At 49.2% G+C, this 17,713-nt stretch overlaps 1 protein-coding gene across 2 annotated transcripts in view; it reads right to left on the bottom strand.

Annotated features, from left to right (window-relative positions):
• The window catches only part of ZFYVE26 (zinc finger FYVE-type containing 26), a 657,581-nt gene that overhangs the window by 352,195 nt on the left and 287,673 nt on the right, over positions 1 to 17,713 (bottom strand). For both annotated transcript variants that reach the window (XM_078659543.1, XM_078659544.1), the window contains exons 22-24: positions 17,562 to 17,684; positions 15,855 to 16,031; positions 15,155 to 15,404 (exon numbers count right to left, since the gene is read on the bottom strand). In XM_078659543.1, the coding sequence (XP_078515669.1) occupies positions 15,155 to 15,404; positions 15,855 to 16,031; positions 17,562 to 17,684 (550 nt within the window). The remainder of the gene's footprint in view (positions 1 to 15,154; positions 15,405 to 15,854; positions 16,032 to 17,561; positions 17,685 to 17,713) is intronic.

The following is a 17,713-nucleotide window of genomic DNA, read 5'->3' as shown; positions in this document are numbered from 1 at the left end:
CCATAAATGTACTCTTACTTTTATAAAGCAAAGTACAGTGTGGACAATCATTATTGAGTGTTATTTCTGCATACCTATAAATGGCGATTACTAGCCTACACCAACTCTCTTGAGTAAGCCTTAGACTGCTCTGTAACGCTACCCTCCGAGAGTCAAGCGTTACAATAGGGTGTTTGGTTCCTAGTGAAGGATAACTGTGACATGTTATTTGTGCAGGCCTCACAGATACTGCCTCGTTTTCCAACAGTAGTGGATTGCGCATCAAGGGGAAGATGAGATGTGGTGTCAAACCGGAGCACCGCAATTCACATCCGAACCCGATTGCGGAAAAAAAAACAATCTAACAATGGAGTCGATGCCCATGTGCACTATCACTGAAGGGAAGAGTCACCTAACTCGTGACAGGAAAATACTTTTTGAAGAAAAACAAAGTGCAAACATCCGGACCCAACACTGGATGGCAGACTATGCAAAGCACGTGATCTACATCTCACATGGCTCGAACCAATATTTTTCTTTCTATCTCAAAGTTGCTACACATATGAAGCCACACAGTAGCAGACACATTTTGAAAGTTAATGGGTAATCTTTTAGCTGCTGAGTTCTGTAACCAGGTGCTAAACTAGTACTAATCAGGTGAACACTTGCCCAGACATTATTAATGTGTATTGAAAATGAAAAACAATGCAAACAATAATGCCACAGATTGTGCTGCCTTAAATAAGCAAGTCTGCTCAATCGTGCCACATAATTCGGTCCACCATTTCCACCACCCGATTCCACTGACCTCAATTATAGCGCTCCTAGAATGTTCAAAAAGGTGAAAGTTGGTTATTAAATTCGAACAGATTACATAGGAATAACCTCCCCCAAAGACCCAATAAAGTGAAGGGTGCTGACCTGGAAAAGGAATGCGTAAAATAATCATCAATTGTATCAATCTTTACTAGCACGGAAGGCACAAGACGTGTTTTGAAAATACTGCTTCTCAAACAAAACACTCATTGGTTGTCAGCCATTCTTTGTACTAGTGTTAGTCAAAAGAATGTGACAAAACATTTTACACCTTCCAGTTTATAACATTTATGGCGAGATTTGGTTGAGTTAGATATGGCATGGGTGGTACAGCTTTGAGGAATACACAGAATGGGGCCTGGATATTTCTAGAAAAAGGGATTTTCAGAAGTCAAATGTTCTCTCCTAAAGGTCATTTGATAGAACGAGCCTGAAATATGCAGGAGTTTTGTTTTTACACAGTGGAAAGGAAGGTTTTGTCAAGCTTCACTAACATACAAAGTACAAATAATGTACACACTGCAGATCGGCACACTTCCTTCATACAAAAAAATCTACTGTACAGAACTTCAGTTTATTTCACTGAAAACAGAACAGGTTCTGCAAAATAGCAGCAGGAAAAAGTTCCCAAAATCTCACAGACCAAGCTCCTCAGACAACAGCAGTACAAGCTCTCACACACAACAGTTTCAGCAGGCACCACTGCCAGCTTCTCACATATACAAAGAAGCATGCATTGGCAAAACCAATAGATCTGGTCTTTGCTTCACAATGTTTCTTCAACAACTGGAGACTGTATTTCTGTTTTGGCTATTGATCTACGCACACCTCACCCGGACGTCTTTAGCAATAGGAAGAAAAGTTTTTTAAGATCAATTCTCTAAAATTACTAGCTGGTTCACTTGCAGTAAAGTGTTTTTCAGAGGCCACAGCAAAATTTTATTTTATGTTGAGAAATGACAAAGCGTCTGCGGTGAGATACGTCAAGCGGATGGGAACTTTTCGGTTGAAGGGAGTGACAAATATGGGGAAGGTGTTCTGGAAGTATTGTTTGCCAAGGAACATTTTAGTCTAGGCAGAGCATATTCCCTGGGTTTAAAATATGCAGCAGATTGGAACTCAACGTATCTCTAGGACTCCAGCAATTGGATGTTGAACAGAGAGAGTTTTTTGAGGATACTGATTCTGATTCATTTAGTTTGATCTTATATGTGATCAGGCTGAACTCTCAGAAAGATAGGTTTTTCATTTGGCTTCCAAATATGGAGGCTTAGGCAGTGGATGCTTTTCTTAAGGACTGGAGGGAGCCAAGTCTGTATGCTTTCCTTCCATTCCATAGCGCTGGGACGCCTCTAACCACCGCGCTTTATAAATTTTCTTTTCATTTCATTTCATTCATTCACAATGCTACTGAGAGTGACGATGATGGTGAGACAATGGAGGGAATGTGCAGTGGCTATAACATCCCAGTGGAAGAATCAGGCTTGTTACCCGGTCATATGGGAGATATCAGGAGATGATTTTTGGGGGAAGATTCACAAACTTGTGGGAGCAAGACAATCAGTATTAATGGCTTAGAGAATTTCGGGAGAGTCTGGGAGGTGCCAGTCCTATCACAGTGGGCTTCAGAGCTTATTTAAAAATCAAGAGGTCCTAGAACATGGAAAGCACACAGATAGGTTCAGCAGAAATTGATTTTCTGTAGTATGGAAAGGGAACAGGATCCAGGTTCAGCTGATGTAGTGCATGTCATTATTAGTCTGATTTGTTTGATAGTGGTCAGTCTCATTGAACAATAAATGTGCCCAGGTCAGCTATTGCAGCAGGGCATGTTCTAGTGAATGGTAGTTCAGTGGGTAAGGATGCGCTGGTGAGAAGACTGCTGCTTAGCATGCATTCAAGTTCCAACATCACTGGTTTCCAGGTACAGATCTTTATGGGATGTGAATGTGGTGTTGAATCTGTTGGGAAGACTGAATGAACGTTTGACTCAAAGATATGTCTATGAATTTGACAATATTATGTTTGGTGTCATTTAGGAGTACATCTGATGGGAGGGCTTTGGACAAGTCAAGAAGGAATTCAATCCTGAAGGGGGTTGGTTTTACCTGGCAAGGAGAACTAAGACAGTGCCTACAACAATGTATCTGTCGTTCTAAAAAATTACAGATTATTCATAGTGTGAACATTAGCTATGATCTTGTCTAGATGGATGAAAGACCGGTTTAAATAAGTGTTTTGGGAGTGCATTCTGTGACAAGCACTTCTGCCTCTTAAGCATTTATGATGGGAGTGGTCTGCAGGATATTTTGAGATCTGCAGATAAGTCTAATGACTATATTTAGACGTTTGCTTTTTAAGTCTGTATAGTGCTGATAAGAATTTCATTGCAAGGCTTTGAGCTTGCATCATATTGCACTTTATGGGGGCGTGGCTTGGCAAGCAATGGAGATGGACGTGGTGGGGTAGAGCTCCGGCCCGAGCTCCCCTTTCCTGGGATAATTATCCGCTCCAGTTATCCTGTCCGAGCCGAAACTGCGGGCAGACCTGGGAACGACTCCCGCCCACCCACCAGCCGACTTAGACGCCGATCGCTGACTGGGCCCCGCACCGGCACTGCCTGGGGGACCGCTGCCGCCCTGGAAGCTGCGGTCCCGGGGTGCCCACTAACGCAAGCCCGCGGCATCGGCCATTCCGATAGGCCGGAGGCCGCGATCCATGTGAAGCCCCACTGGAGCCTACGACGCCTGTGACGGGGGGTCGGGCGACCTTCTCTGCCTCCTGGGACTGTGTTGCCGGGCGACCCCTTCCCGAAGCTGCGATTGGGCCGGACCTGGCCGCTGTGGACGGCCACGACAGGACGGGAGCGGCGGAGTAGGCCTGTGTCTGGACACGGCCGCCATTTCCGAAGATTGCCGACGCGGGGTGAACTGAGCTGAGAACCCGCACCGGCGGCCGAGTGGCGAGAACGCTTGGACGCGCTGGAGTATGATCTGCCACATCCGACCTACCAGCGGAGCCTGTGCCGGGGGCGGGCTGCATGGGACACTTCACCTACTCGGGGCCGAGGCCTCGGTTTGCATATTAGGCCCTGAGGGGCGGCCTATGCGACACGCTACTGACACTTGCGGCGCCTGCAGGTGCGGACCGGACGGTTTTCCTCGCCCTCCCCCCTCCCGACACTGTTCCCATTCAGTGCACTCCCTGCGGCACTGTGCATTCATCGCTTCCCGCCATCGGGGAAAGTTGCACGCCACCGAAATCAGCGGACCGGGCCCGGGTGCCTGATGTGAGTGGCGAGACGCCAGGCTCGGACACTGCCTCTGACTTGCCAGACCTGGGGGTTACGCTGCGGCCTGCTTCCTGCGCCCAGTCGACACGAGGGCCCGGGCACCCGATCACAGGCCCTGCTTCCTACACCACCTCAGTGGGACCATCCCGGCGGCGGGGAACACCTACTCTCCCCCCCCGAACTGCACTGGTATGCTACTGATCATTGCGGACGGCACAGCTCTGTATCTGGGGTGCTGGCGCGCTGAATGGAGGCCCACGGACTCGGGGCTTTGAGGCTTGAGGTGACGGAGCCCCCTGGGGGGCGGACTGCTGAAGAGCGACGGGGGTCTGGAACACTGCGGACTACCCAGCCCCATTCCACATCGCATCCTGGAGTGGAAGGCACCCCGTTGATAATTCCTGGTGGAGGAACCCCTCCTGGCGACAGACGGTGCCCTGCTGCCCCTTGCCTTCTAGAGGCGGCCACGGACCAAGTAAGGAACAGGCGGGGCGGGACGGACCCTGTGGGGCGCAAACACTGTGAGACCCCGACTGGAGGCGCAACCCTTGGGGAGTAGAATCGATGATGCCGGTTGCCACGCTGGCATATTGAGCTGCCTGGGCCCCTGCTGTGCGCTATCGCTGCTTGCTCTACCGCTCCGCAATCCCCCCCGACACAGGACACAGACACTGTCACAGGCTCAGCAGAAGACAACAGGCTATGCGGTCTGCCTCTTAACATCAACACAGGCATCAACGCATGCCCAGACTGTGCCCAGGAGCATTGGCTCTCTGATAACCCGGCCACCTGACGCTTGGAGCTACTCTGCATACACCGGGGCGCCCCTATCGAGTACAGAGGTTGCCCACGTGCATCGCCTGGCCCATGTCTGGGGGAGTGAAGACACGCACTGCGACTGGGGGCACATCGACGAAGGGGAAGCTGGCCAAGCCGACGTCCAAGATGGATGCGGACCAGGTGACGTCGAAATTGGACAATGTGCTGGCTGTCATGGAGCGTCTAGAAGAGTCCCTCCAGCAAACTCGCACCTCCTTGGAAACCAAGATCGACAGCGTGGCTATAGACCTGACCCACCTTAAGGCCGACCATAAGAAAGTGCAAGATCGCACCACCGCCCTGGAGGGCGCGGTGACGGCTCTGGAGCCCAAAGTGAGCCAGTCAGACAAACACATACAAGACCTCCTTAACCGGGTGGACTTTCTGGAAGAACGCGCTGAGGATGCAGAGGGGCGAGCGCGAAGGAACAACATCAGGCTGGTAGGCATCCCAGAGAAATGGGAGGGGATGGATCCCACACGTCGAGTGGAGGACTGGCTTAGAGTCTTTCTGCCGGAGGGCACGCTATCGCCATACTTTATGGTGGAACAGGCGCATCGCGTGCCCACGAGGCCCCTCCCTCCTGTCTCTAACCCCAGGCCGTTGATCCTACGTGTCCTGAACTACAGAGACCGTGACACGATCCTGCTTGAGTCTCCGAAACTCGGCGACATCCGGATAGACAACACCACAGTGATGTTTTTCCCTGACTATACCGTACAGGTGCAGAGGCAGAGGCACTCATTCCTGGCGGTGAAGCGGCGGCTGAGGCAGGCGAGTCTCAAGTATTCACTACTTTTCCCCGCCAAGCTGAGAGTGGTAGCGCAAAACACACTTTTTCACCAGCCCATAGGAGGTCGAGGCCTGGCTGGATGGCGGAGTGGCTGAGGCACCTAGGAAGGCGCAGGGAACTACCACGGTGACGCGCGCACGAGGATCAAGACGGCGCCGTAGGCGCAGATCTCCCACACCTCCCCACACACAGGAGGCGACGACCCGCTCACCACCAGCAGACCTGATTTTGCAGGAGCAGCAGGATGCCTTATGCAGAGTCACGGAAATCAGTGGCCCCCAACCCCCTCCTCTGCCTCGAACGCCAGCCCGACCACGTTTCCAAGTGACGACGAGACTGTCTACGGCCTGCCGGACTCCCAGCAGTCCACTGTTCCCCCGGACATCACGCCACAGACAGCGGACCTTCTCGGCTGAGAGGGGCCCCGGGGCATTTTCTATTGTATTGCCTTTTCCAGGCCTATGGTGTTCCCTTCCTTCCCTATCCCTATGCACCTGATTGAGTCACTGACTACCTTGTTTGCAGCTATGTTTGGACCAGAGGCGGGGATGAGACCGGGGGATCTGGCGGGAGCCTCAATTGGGAAGCCGGGGCCAGGGGGTGTGAGTGGGGTTTACACAACTGATGATCATGGCTGAAATCCGGATATGCACCTGGAATGTCCGGGGCAAGCACACACCTTCACGTAGGTACCAGATCTACTCTTATTTAAAGCGCCATAAGATCCATATAGCACTGTTACAATAAACGCACTTGAACAAAGCGGAGGTGCGTGCACTACATCGCAGGTGGCGTGGACGACTCTATGCCACAGAGTACTCATCCTTCGCCCGCGGCACGGTTCTGTGGGTCCGTCCTGGGACCCCTTGGGCGGTCTCGAGCACTCATATAGATCCTGAAGGCAGATACGTGGTTGCCCAGGGCAGGCTCGATGGCCAGCAGGTAGTGCTGGCTTCCCTATACTCCCCAAACACTGACCAGGGCAGCTTCTTCGCCCGTCTCTCTACAACGTTGACGACATGGCACAATATCCCGTGGATCCTGGGGGAGACTATAATTGCATCTTGGACGCAACACTGGACCGTTCTTCCCCACCACACGCTGGCACACCGGCACATGGCGCCATGAAAGCACTGATTAGCTGGGCCACACAATGGCACCTCCACGACGCGTGGTGGACGCATAACCCTACAACGAGGATATATTCCTACTACTCAGGCGCACATGACCTGCATGTACGCCTAGACCGATTTATGGTGTCCACTGACCTTCTCCCCCTTGTTGTAGACACACGATACATGGGCCGCACGCACTCGGATCATAACCCACACGTCCTGACCATAGCATGGGAGCGTCCACACCCACCCATCCCCACTTGGCGCCTCCAACCGGCCCTCTTGTTAGATGCGGCTTTCCGCGACTCCCTTCTTACGCAAACTGCGCAATATTTTGAGGACAACTCCAATACAGCGTCCTCCCCCCCAGATTGAGTGGGATGCCTTCAAGGCTGTAATCCGAGGGCACTGCCTGGGTACACAGGGACACATGCGGAGACAACTGGAGGGTGACCTAACACGGCTGGAAGCCGACCTGCTGGCGACCCCCTGTAATCTTAATTATGCAGCACGCACGCACCATTTAGGCGACAAACCTGGCAAACTGTTGTCCTGGCTGATTGCGCAGGAGGATCGCGCATCCCCAGTGTCGGCGATCCGTGCGGATGGGAGGGGACTCCTCTACACGCAGTGCCACATACATAAAGCATTCACAGCCCATTATGAAGCACTATATCACTCCCGGCTCCATGACCCGCTCCCCGACATAACGGAATACCTCTTCCGCCTACCGATGCCCCAACTGACAGTCGCGCAGCAGGGCGAACTCGGGGCGTCGCTTACACCTGAAAAACTTCGCGAAGCCATCTTTAGCCTGTCTAATGGCAATTCCCCCGGCCCAGACAGCTTACCGGCCGAATTTTATAAGGCGGGCTCGGTCATCCTCATCCCCGAGTTGTTGAAGATGTATGCTGCGGCAGCGGAAGACTCCACCCTCCCTCCCACACTCAACGAGGCTAATCTGGTCTCCATACTCAAACCTGGCAGGGACGACACTCAGATGGGCTCTTATCGCCCCCTGGCCCTATTAAACACGGATTACAAAATACTCGCCTCTACCCTAGCTCAGCGGCTGGCCCCTCTCGTCCCAACCCTAGTGCACCACGACCAAACCAGCTTTGTCCCAGCGCGTCACACCTCTTCCAACATCCGACGTTTGTTCCGTATACAAGAATATGTCACTCGCCACTGGCCGCGGGCGGGGTGCTTGGTGTTGGACCACGAAAAGGCGTTTGATTCTGTAGAATGGCCATATTTGAGGGCAGTCATGGAAAAATACGGCTTGGGAGAGGCTATGGGACAATGGTTGATCTACTATACTACAGGCCCACGGTTCGTGTCCGCATTGGCAACCTGCTGTCTGACGCTATCCGAGTGCGGAGGGGTACTAGGCAGGGCTGCCCCCTGTCACCCCTGCTGTTTTCCTTAGCCATGGAACCCCTAGCTACGATCCTCCGGACACAAGGAGGTGCGTGGGGAATCCCAATGGCGGATGGAACCCAAGTGATCTCGCTTTACGCGGACGACCTCCTCCTATATGTCAAAGACTTGACCAGTGTCCCGAGCGCTCTCACCGACGTCTTCCGAACTTTCGAGGGCATGTCGGGATTAAGGATCAACTGGTCCAAGTCGGGAGCTTATTCCTTCAGCCCGCACACGCCTGAGAACGATATCTTTCTCGGCGGAGAAAGACTGCAGTGGTACTCCACTACGTTCCGATATCTGGGAATCCACATCTATCGGAACCCCACGGACGTCCTGGAGGGGAATCTGATGTGAGCGGTCGCCTCCATCCGTGCTCAGATAGGCTTCTGGAAGTCTTTGCCTCTGAATGTGCCCAGTCGTGTGGCGCTAGCCAAAATGATAGTCTTGCCGAGGCTGTTATATTACTTTGCCAACATTCCGTCCTATGTCCCCACCAGGGTGTTCCGTGAATTGGAGGTCTTGCTCCGAGATCTTGTTTGGAACGCGGGCCGACCCCGTGTGGCGCTGGCGAAGCTGTACATGCCCACCGAATCGGGAGGCCTGGCGGTCCCCAATATGGAACTGTATTACCTGGCAGCGCAGATGCAATGAGTGTCGGGCTGGCTCTGTGGTAAGAACCTGGGCGACACTGCCACGGACGCCGACACCTGGACTCAGACGCAAATATGCACCTTGTTTCACCCGCTGACCCAGACCCCCCGACCCACTCAGCTACACTTGGCAGTGGCGCGCAGATGCTACTTGCGCTGTTTGCGGCTCACCCGAATGACGAAGCCCGATGCCCCGATACTCCCTCTACTGGGCACCCCCAGAGCGGGCGGAGTACTGACGGAAGCTATGCTGGAGAGCTGGTCGCAGGCGGGCATAGAAACATTGGGAGACCTTTACGCGGATGGTGCCCTGCTTACCTTTGCAGCCCTTGCCGAGGGTACAGCCCTCCCAGCCGGGCAATTCTTATTGCATGCGTCCCTCATACGCACGATGACCGCCGCTTAGGGTGATATGGCTGAGGAATTGCCAATGAACCACTTCATACAATATTTACATGTCATAGGCAATGGGTCCCACATAATACACTGGCTGGAGAAGGCCCTACTGATACATACACAACCTTCCACCCTACAGCTGAGGGAAAAATGGGCGACGGACAGAGGGAGGGATTGGACTGACAAGGAGTGGGCAGTGGCACTGGCTGGGCCGACTAACATCCCACGCAATCCCCGCTTTAAGATAATTCAATTCTATATACTGCACCGCGCCTATCTTACGCCCGATAAGATTAACAGGTATTTCTCAGTCACCGACATTGCCTGCCAAAGCTGCTCCCTGATCGGAGCGGATCTCTTGCATATGCTCTGGCTGTGCCCCGACAACCAGACATACTGGGAGGAGGTCACAACACTACTCACGCAAAGCACTACCGAAAAAGTACAGCGGGCCTGGGAGGCCTGCCTCCTGGGACTCTACAAGCGCACCAAGCTGAACAGGGTGCCATCCAGGTTCTGGGACCTGGGATTGATCACAGCTAAACGCCTGCTCACTAAATGATGGAAGGCCAGCACGCCCCCGCATGTCCAACATTGGCGCACGTCTTTTACCAATTGGGCACAGGCGGAGAGTGCAGTACTGCATCGGGACGAAACAGCAGGGCTCCGGAAATTCCCCATTGCGCAGCTCTGGGACGACACCCTCCAATCCTTTCAACAGGCGTGTCTGGAGCGGGGAATCACTTGAGGAATCCTGCACCTGAGGGGTCACAAAGACACGATACATTGCGGACCACACCAGCGCTTGTTGCCCCATCCTCCCCCCTCTAGGACTGGGCCCATGCCGAGATCTGCTCCTCTGTATCCCTACAGCGATACGCGCCCGTGAGCCGGGCCACATCTGCGACTCCCACTCCCTACAGGCCACAGGCGACGCCTAGCCTGCTGGATCACGGCAGAGCAGATACTGCCTTCTTTCTTCTCCTGCGCGTCACAATCTAGCCCCGTGCTATGGGTGCGGCCACTGCACCGGCCGTGCTGTTGAAGCGTGGCCCACACACTCCTGCCCTGACCCCATGCACAAAAACCACTCCTACGCCTCCTCCCGGTCCCTGACCGCTGAACCTCTTCTGAGGGAGTAACATCCCCTACCACCACAAATGCAAACAGACGTCTGCACCCTTCAGTGCTCCTCCTCCTTGTACCCTTCCCTCGTTATAGTTCATGTTCTTGTTCTATTACTGGCCATGTTATACGACCAGGACTTCTCTTTATGTTGACCTGACGCTGTACACGATACACGAGTGGCATTAATTCTCATACCACTATTGGCGTCTTGTGCCCCCAACGTTACCACACACTACGCATTCTTATGCGCAAGAACAGAAGGGAGTAACCGAGCCATTCGCTGTCCAGGGACAGAAGGCCGGCTCTGTGTTGGGACTCATGGTCCCGACCTCCACACCGTCAACGCCACCATTGGGGAACAGCACACGTATAGGGTCGGCGGACACACCAGCCTCGGTTGTGGCGGTCTCTGCTTGATACCGTCGCTTACACGAGACCACTCTTGACATGGTGAGCTATACCATCACGCACCTGTTTGAGTTGCAGCGGCGTCTCACGAGACAGATATTTTGCTCTATTGACTCCTGTCCTCACAGTCACCTCCTGTCATGGCCATTGGCTGTAATTCCTTATGGGCACGGACTGATGATAGTGCGGTAGAGATGCCGGTATACAACTGTTACACTACAAAATTAATGAAAAATCCACAAACCTGCTGAATCATTGTGAAGTTTGATGTATAATGTATGTGTACTCCTGCCCCATCTTGCCGCCGGACCCCAGGGTTGCCGTCTAAATGGCTGTGTTCGCTTACTCACGATCCATGCGCCCTGCGCATTACGTGGCCGGCCCATATGGGTTGTAGGCTCAAAGCTGTGTGAAATGCATACTGTGTAATAAAGGTCTTTAAACATAAAAAAAAATTAAAAAATCATATTGCACTTTATGTCTTGACATAAAAGGCAGATTTTCCACATCCTTAGTGGGCAGAAAATCTGGATTTTATTAAGGACAAGGAGGGTAAAATTATTCCTGTCTGCTTTCCCCAGCCACTAAATGTTTTTTCTTTTTTCTAGTTCACACAAAGATCAGTGGATAATATCGTTTGAAGTCGAGCAGAAATGTTGGCTTTTCACACAGGAAGAGGACTGGCACAATATGGTGACAATCACATAGAGATGCTGCAACATGCACCTCCAGACAACAAATGGCATCAGATTTCACGCGAAACTTACACACCAGGTGTTGTGTATGTTTCAGTTTGTTCGGAACTTTCAAGAAGAAAAATGTCTGTCTGCTCAGTGTTTACTGTATTTTAGAAGGTTGTGGAATTGTACGTTATTTAAATGGTGCTGTTGCGAGAACTGGCAATTAGGAGCTTGTGCATAATCTTAGCCTCTACATTTTCTGTCACCAAGCTGTAAACATGTCCACTTTTCCCCTGTATTAGTTGTCTGATACAAATCTAAGGTGCAGATGTCAATGTTTAAACCCACTAAAATATATACTTTAACAAAATTAAGATGTTCTAAAAGGGGTAGCCCAGAACTAGCAAACTGAAAGAAAGCTCACCTACTAAACTCACTAACTGCAAGGATGCTTACTACACAACAAGGATACACTTCTGATGGATCACTTTGAGAAACGAATGATGATCAGAACTGTGACAAGTATACTATTAAACAAAAGAGCAACCGTTTAGAAATAAGAAATGATTTCTGCAGCTGTACACATAGGGCTACCTATTCCACTCTCTCCTTGTCTGAGTCGTGGAGCTCATGTTTATCCTGTGGCAGGTGTGAGAAGCTCGTCCAGTTACTGATATAAGTTTTGTATTATGGTATGTGTCGTTGTCAGTTGTTTTGATTGGGAAACGTAAATCTACAAATACGACAAAGAAAACTTATGGCTGGTGAATTACTCATACCGGTCCCACAACAGCACTGGCACAAATGAACATGTGCAGGTAATAGAGGCACTAAACACTAGCAAAAAAGCATTTAGTGGAAATAAGCTGTGCTCGGTATACATTCAATGCTGTTGGAACTGTGTGAAAGACATTGTTACGAAGGTAGATGTGGCCTTGCTATGCTCTCTTGGATGATTGTGTTTCCAAGGTCAGGAGCTGCACATACGTTGATTACAGGTTTCAGTGGCAGAAACTGGGTGCCTGAATGGTGGGGTACGTAAGGCACTTTTACAGACATTGTCTGCATCTCCTTCAAGGGGCCACAGGACACACACCCATAGCTGGGTTGTTCAAAGGGGTGGTAGGCAAAGTGTTCTATGAAATCCATTATAGTGTACTGCTTTATCCTTGGTGTGACACTGAGAAACAACTTGCTTACTGGTGCACTGACAATAAGCTACACCTGCAGACACACAAATTATGTAGTGGACGCATATCTGGGATAAGCTTTTTATAAATACTCTAGAAGGTTTTTATTGGAAAAGGAATGATATATGTAAGTTACTTTCGATTGTTCACAGTAAAAAAGGCAGCTACTTTTGTCCTTTTCTATAGAAAAGACATTAAAATGAACAATCCCACTTCAGCGGAGCCCAACATACGACCTCAGCAGTGCGGCAAACGAGAGGCAAGAGGCCCAGCAGCAAAGTGTGTGAAGATGCCGGGATCTACTAATAATGAAAACATGGGAAAGGCAAACAACAAAAATGTAAATCAAGAAAAAAAGGCAAACAACAAAAATGTAAATTAAGAAAAAAATGCAATAAAATAAATTTAAATTTAGAAACAATAGACAAATTGGCCCACCAGTACTGGCACTGTATTGAACACATTTTTATGCAGATGTGCACATTGTGCATTTTCAAAATTATGCCACTCACAGTGAGGGGGCCAATGGTTGAAGTGGATTGGACAATTTCCCCATGCTGTGGTGGTCATATACAGAATCTAAATAACCACTTAAGGGACCAATGGAAAACACTGCTCACTCAGAGCCCTATATGTATGTATTAATTAAAAACAAAGAAACAATAGTCTGGCTATGTCACAGGCAAGTCTTCAAAACAGAGGCTTAGAATTCGCCTGCCTACACCCACATTCACAGTACATCTAGTGGTACAGTGGTAACAACACCTCAGACACACATACGTGTAGAACAGGTTCAGCATTCCTCATACACACAGGACGAGATGAGGATGGCACCAGGACCAGCCCTGCTAGGCTCTCCCACAGAGAACAGACCGGTGATGACTGAAGCAGTACATGCTTCCCCTATACAGAAAAGCACAGATAGCAGAGCAAAAATCCCTCACACGCAAAAACACAGAACAGGCACAACACAAGCACCAACCTTGCAAGAGTCCATCATACAGAACCCTTACTGCAGAGACAGCGAGAGCACATGCTTCTCTCACACAAAGAACACGGGCAGCACATGAAGCAGCATTGCGAGAGTCCACCACACTGAGCCCTTACTGAAGGGACAGCAGCAGCACAAGCTTCTCTCACACACAGAACAGGAGCAGCACAGGAAGCAGCATTGCAATACTCCACCACACTGAGCCCTTACTGAAGGGACAGCAGCAGCACAAGCTTCTCTCACACACAGAACAGGAGCAGCACATGAAGCAGCATTGCAATAGTCCACCACACTGAGCCCTTACTGAAGGGACAGCAGCAGCACAAGCTTCTCTCACACACAGAACAGGAGCAGCACATGAAGCGACCTTGCAAGAGTCCACCACACAGAACCCGTACTGCAGGGACGGCAGCAGCACACGCTTCTCTCACACAGAACAGGAGCAGTTCATGAAGCAACCTTGCAAGAATCCACCACTCAGAACCCTTACTGCAGGGACAGCAGCAGCACGTGCTTCTCTCACACACAGAACAGGAGCAGCACATGAAGCAGCCTTGCAAGAGTCCACCACACAGAACCCGTACTGCAGGGACAGCAGCAGCACATGAAGCAGCCTTGCAAGAGTCCACCACAATGAGCCCTTACTGAAGGGACAGCAGCAGCACAAGCTTCTCTCACACAGAACAGGAGCAGCACATGAAGCAACCTTGCAAGAGTCCACCACACAGAACCCTTACTACAGGGACAGCAGCCGCACATGCTTCTCTCACACACAGAACAGGAGTAGCACATGAAGCACCCTTGCAAGAGTCCACCACACAGAACCCTTTCTGAATGGACAGCGAGAGCACACGCTTCTCTCACACACAGAACAGGTGCAGACATGAAGCACCCTTGCAGGAGTCCACCACACAGAACCTTTACTGAAGGGACAGAAGTAGCACAAGCTTCTCTCACTCAAGGAACAGGGGCAACAAATGAAGCAGCTGTGCACATTTCCCTTAAAGACACAGAAACGGACAGCAGCACTGCAAGCATTCCTCTCACACACAGCATTTAAATCACAGTCAGCAGCAATGCTAACCAGTATCACTGACAGCGTTAGAACCGTACGGATTTGTTTAGAAAGAGAGAACATGCATAGAGCAGGCAGAATTAGTGCAAGTCTTCATTTCACACATTGGATATCTGCAGCCCAAAATATTGCTGTCAGGCTTTGCTTTGCAATTAATTAATTTTAATCTAGGAAGGGGCATACGATGTCTTGTTGAAATGGAGCTAACGCCATCGCAGCAGCATCAATTCTCACTCTCTTTTGTGTAAATGTGTTTTGACTTTAAGTACAGATGTAAACTCACGTTGATTGTATAACAATGTTTGTTTGTGGAAAATCATGGCACCATTTTTGAAAATGTCCCTTATAATAAGCAATCTGCAATGCATGCTAGTGGAAGTCAATTTCAATTTCTTACCTGGTCTCTTTTCTTCTCTGAAAGAGAAGGGAAAATGCAGAGCTATTTCTGCATATTTGGCCAGCAGGTCGTCTACATCTTCTGTGGTGAAGCCGGCTTCCTGTCCAATCAGGAGCTGGTGTAGTGTCTGTACTGCAGTTGCAGCCCAGTCTATTTTGATGTTCATTAGAAGTTGCTCCAAAAGTAGAAGTGGGCGCGAGGACAGGTGCTCATAGTTTGCACGCGCAAATACAGGAAGAGCCATCAACATCTAAAAGGGAAAAAACTATGGCTATTTATTCACCATCACAATCATCAGCTTGTGAAAACCCAACATGAGCTAGAATAGCCTGTCATCGTATGGGAGAACCAATATAATGTGCAGGAAGACATAGGCCATTGAGATCCCATGAAATGCATACGCTGAATTTCCAGATGAGGTGCAATGTGTCACTAAATTCTTATTTTTACAGAACATCTGATTCTGTTTTACCTTTCAATTGTCTATCCAGTACATTTCCACTTGTGCATATCAATAACACATGTAGAGACAGATGATGTAATGGATTCCAGGCTACACTATTATATTGCATATTTAATTACGGAAAAACTTTAACAGTGTGATAAGAAACGTTTTAGAACAGTATTAATAAACGGTACACAGACCAATAGGGTAGTTAACATAAACCCAATGAGCAAGCTTGGCATGAGCTTGGCTTACCTTACACCCTATGTACAAAGCTTGGATCTCATTGTGGCGGGCAGCAGACAGACTCTTCTGGAAGTGAGTAGTAAGATAATCAGCCAGAAAATGACACGCCTCTAAACAAGGCTTTTGACTCAAGGCTTCCTCACTGATTGCTTGACACATTCCGGGGTCGGACATTCTCTGTAAAAGCTGAAACAATGCAAACAGGAAATCCTCCTCAAACATATAGCTTAAAGAGAGGTGTACAATATCATTTCTCACTTGAGACTGACCATAATACAAACTAAGAATTATCTTTGTACAGAAATGTGCAGTTACAAAAGACATGGGCATGCAGGATCGCAGAACTAGGCTTAACCACATTTTTAAGTCTCAGCTACAGACAGCCATATGTCCAAGACCTCAAGTTACCAGTATTACTAACAAAAAAAAGACGTGAGAGGTAGTACAGAGAGTGTGCTTGAGTCAGCCCCCTTCAGTCATTGGCTTTCATGTGTTTTTGATGGCTTGTCATTAGGTGGAGGGCTTTCCATCTAGCCCACGAAGACATTTGTGGAAGATGACATGATTTAGTCCTACGCTTTGCCACTGTCCCCTTCACCCGGAACCCCCGTCCTTGCTTTCCCTCTATATGTTCCCTTTCCACATGACCCCTCAGTCCTATCAACATTTCTTTCACTTTGTTCCTGTTGCTCCCATCACTGTCCCTTTTGCGGGGTGTGCAACCACCACATTAACATTGGATTCCACTTGTCAGGGTATGCATTGTATGATTTCAAGGAGACAAAATGCATATGATTAAAGCAAGCAGGCTTCAGTATATGTGGTGAAATCTGTGCCATCTGCATGGATGGAGGTTATTACCACCATTACCTCCGTCGCTCAGATCGTCAGGCTCAGGGACAGAAAGGACGTCAGAAATGTGGTGATTGTAATAGCACTAGAATGGATTACCGTGTTGTCTGTTTATGTATTTTGAGAGTGAAAACCACATTTGTAGGATTTCTTTAGGTGAAAAATATTTTAATGGTGTGCAACACTTTTTCAAATGTATTGCCAGACAATGCTGAAAATAAGAGTTAGCAGTAAGCAGATCACATATGCGTAATATGCTGAATTTGCAATGCTGAAAGGCCAAATACACTCAGTGTTTTAATACCTGCCAATACACGATTACACAGAGACGTCTATGGTGATTTAATCAAGTCACTGAATGTGGGCCTGTCCCATGCAGAAGGCACTATTGTTAGGAAGCTGTTCAGGAGCGTTGTTAAACTCATCAAATATTAAATGTTATTTACTGCGGCCTGTGACAAATGACTAATAAGTATTGTTCAAGTCAATTTTATTAATTTCATTAGCCTCTAAAGGATAGTATGCTGAATTTGTGAAATTGTAATTTGTGACCATCGGGTTAAAAACAAATCCTTGAAGTAGCTGCATTAGTCCACTGAGGGAGCAGCTCCAAGTGATCACACAGGCACAGAGGCAAGTTTGATTACACATAGCAATGATTGCAAAGCTTTACATTTTTATGAATGTAATGAAACTTTCAGTGAGCCTGCTGCTCACAAATGAAGTATTAACAAGTACATTAAATTACAGGTTATTTTACACAATTCTGTTTACCAATATGTTTTAAAAAGAAGACAAACTGAGCCCGCTAACAAATAAAAATATTTCACATCAATTTTAGAATGAGAAAGGCTGGCAGCTTACCTGCAGTGCTTGCTCCGTTTCCCCACTCTCAAGCAAGTGCAGAAGGTGCTCCCGGTGAATACTGATCAGAAGTTCAGAGGGAACAGGGTACAAATGACCCCACTCCTCACACAAACCATAGTCCTATTGAGAAACAATCACATAAAGCTCCT

Source organism: Lissotriton helveticus, chromosome 9 (genome assembly GCF_964261635.1).
Source record: "Lissotriton helveticus chromosome 9, aLisHel1.1, whole genome shotgun sequence".
NCBI lineage: Eukaryota > Metazoa > Chordata > Amphibia > Caudata > Salamandridae > Lissotriton > Lissotriton helveticus.
This window is presented reverse-complemented; position numbering and strand designations above follow the sequence as displayed.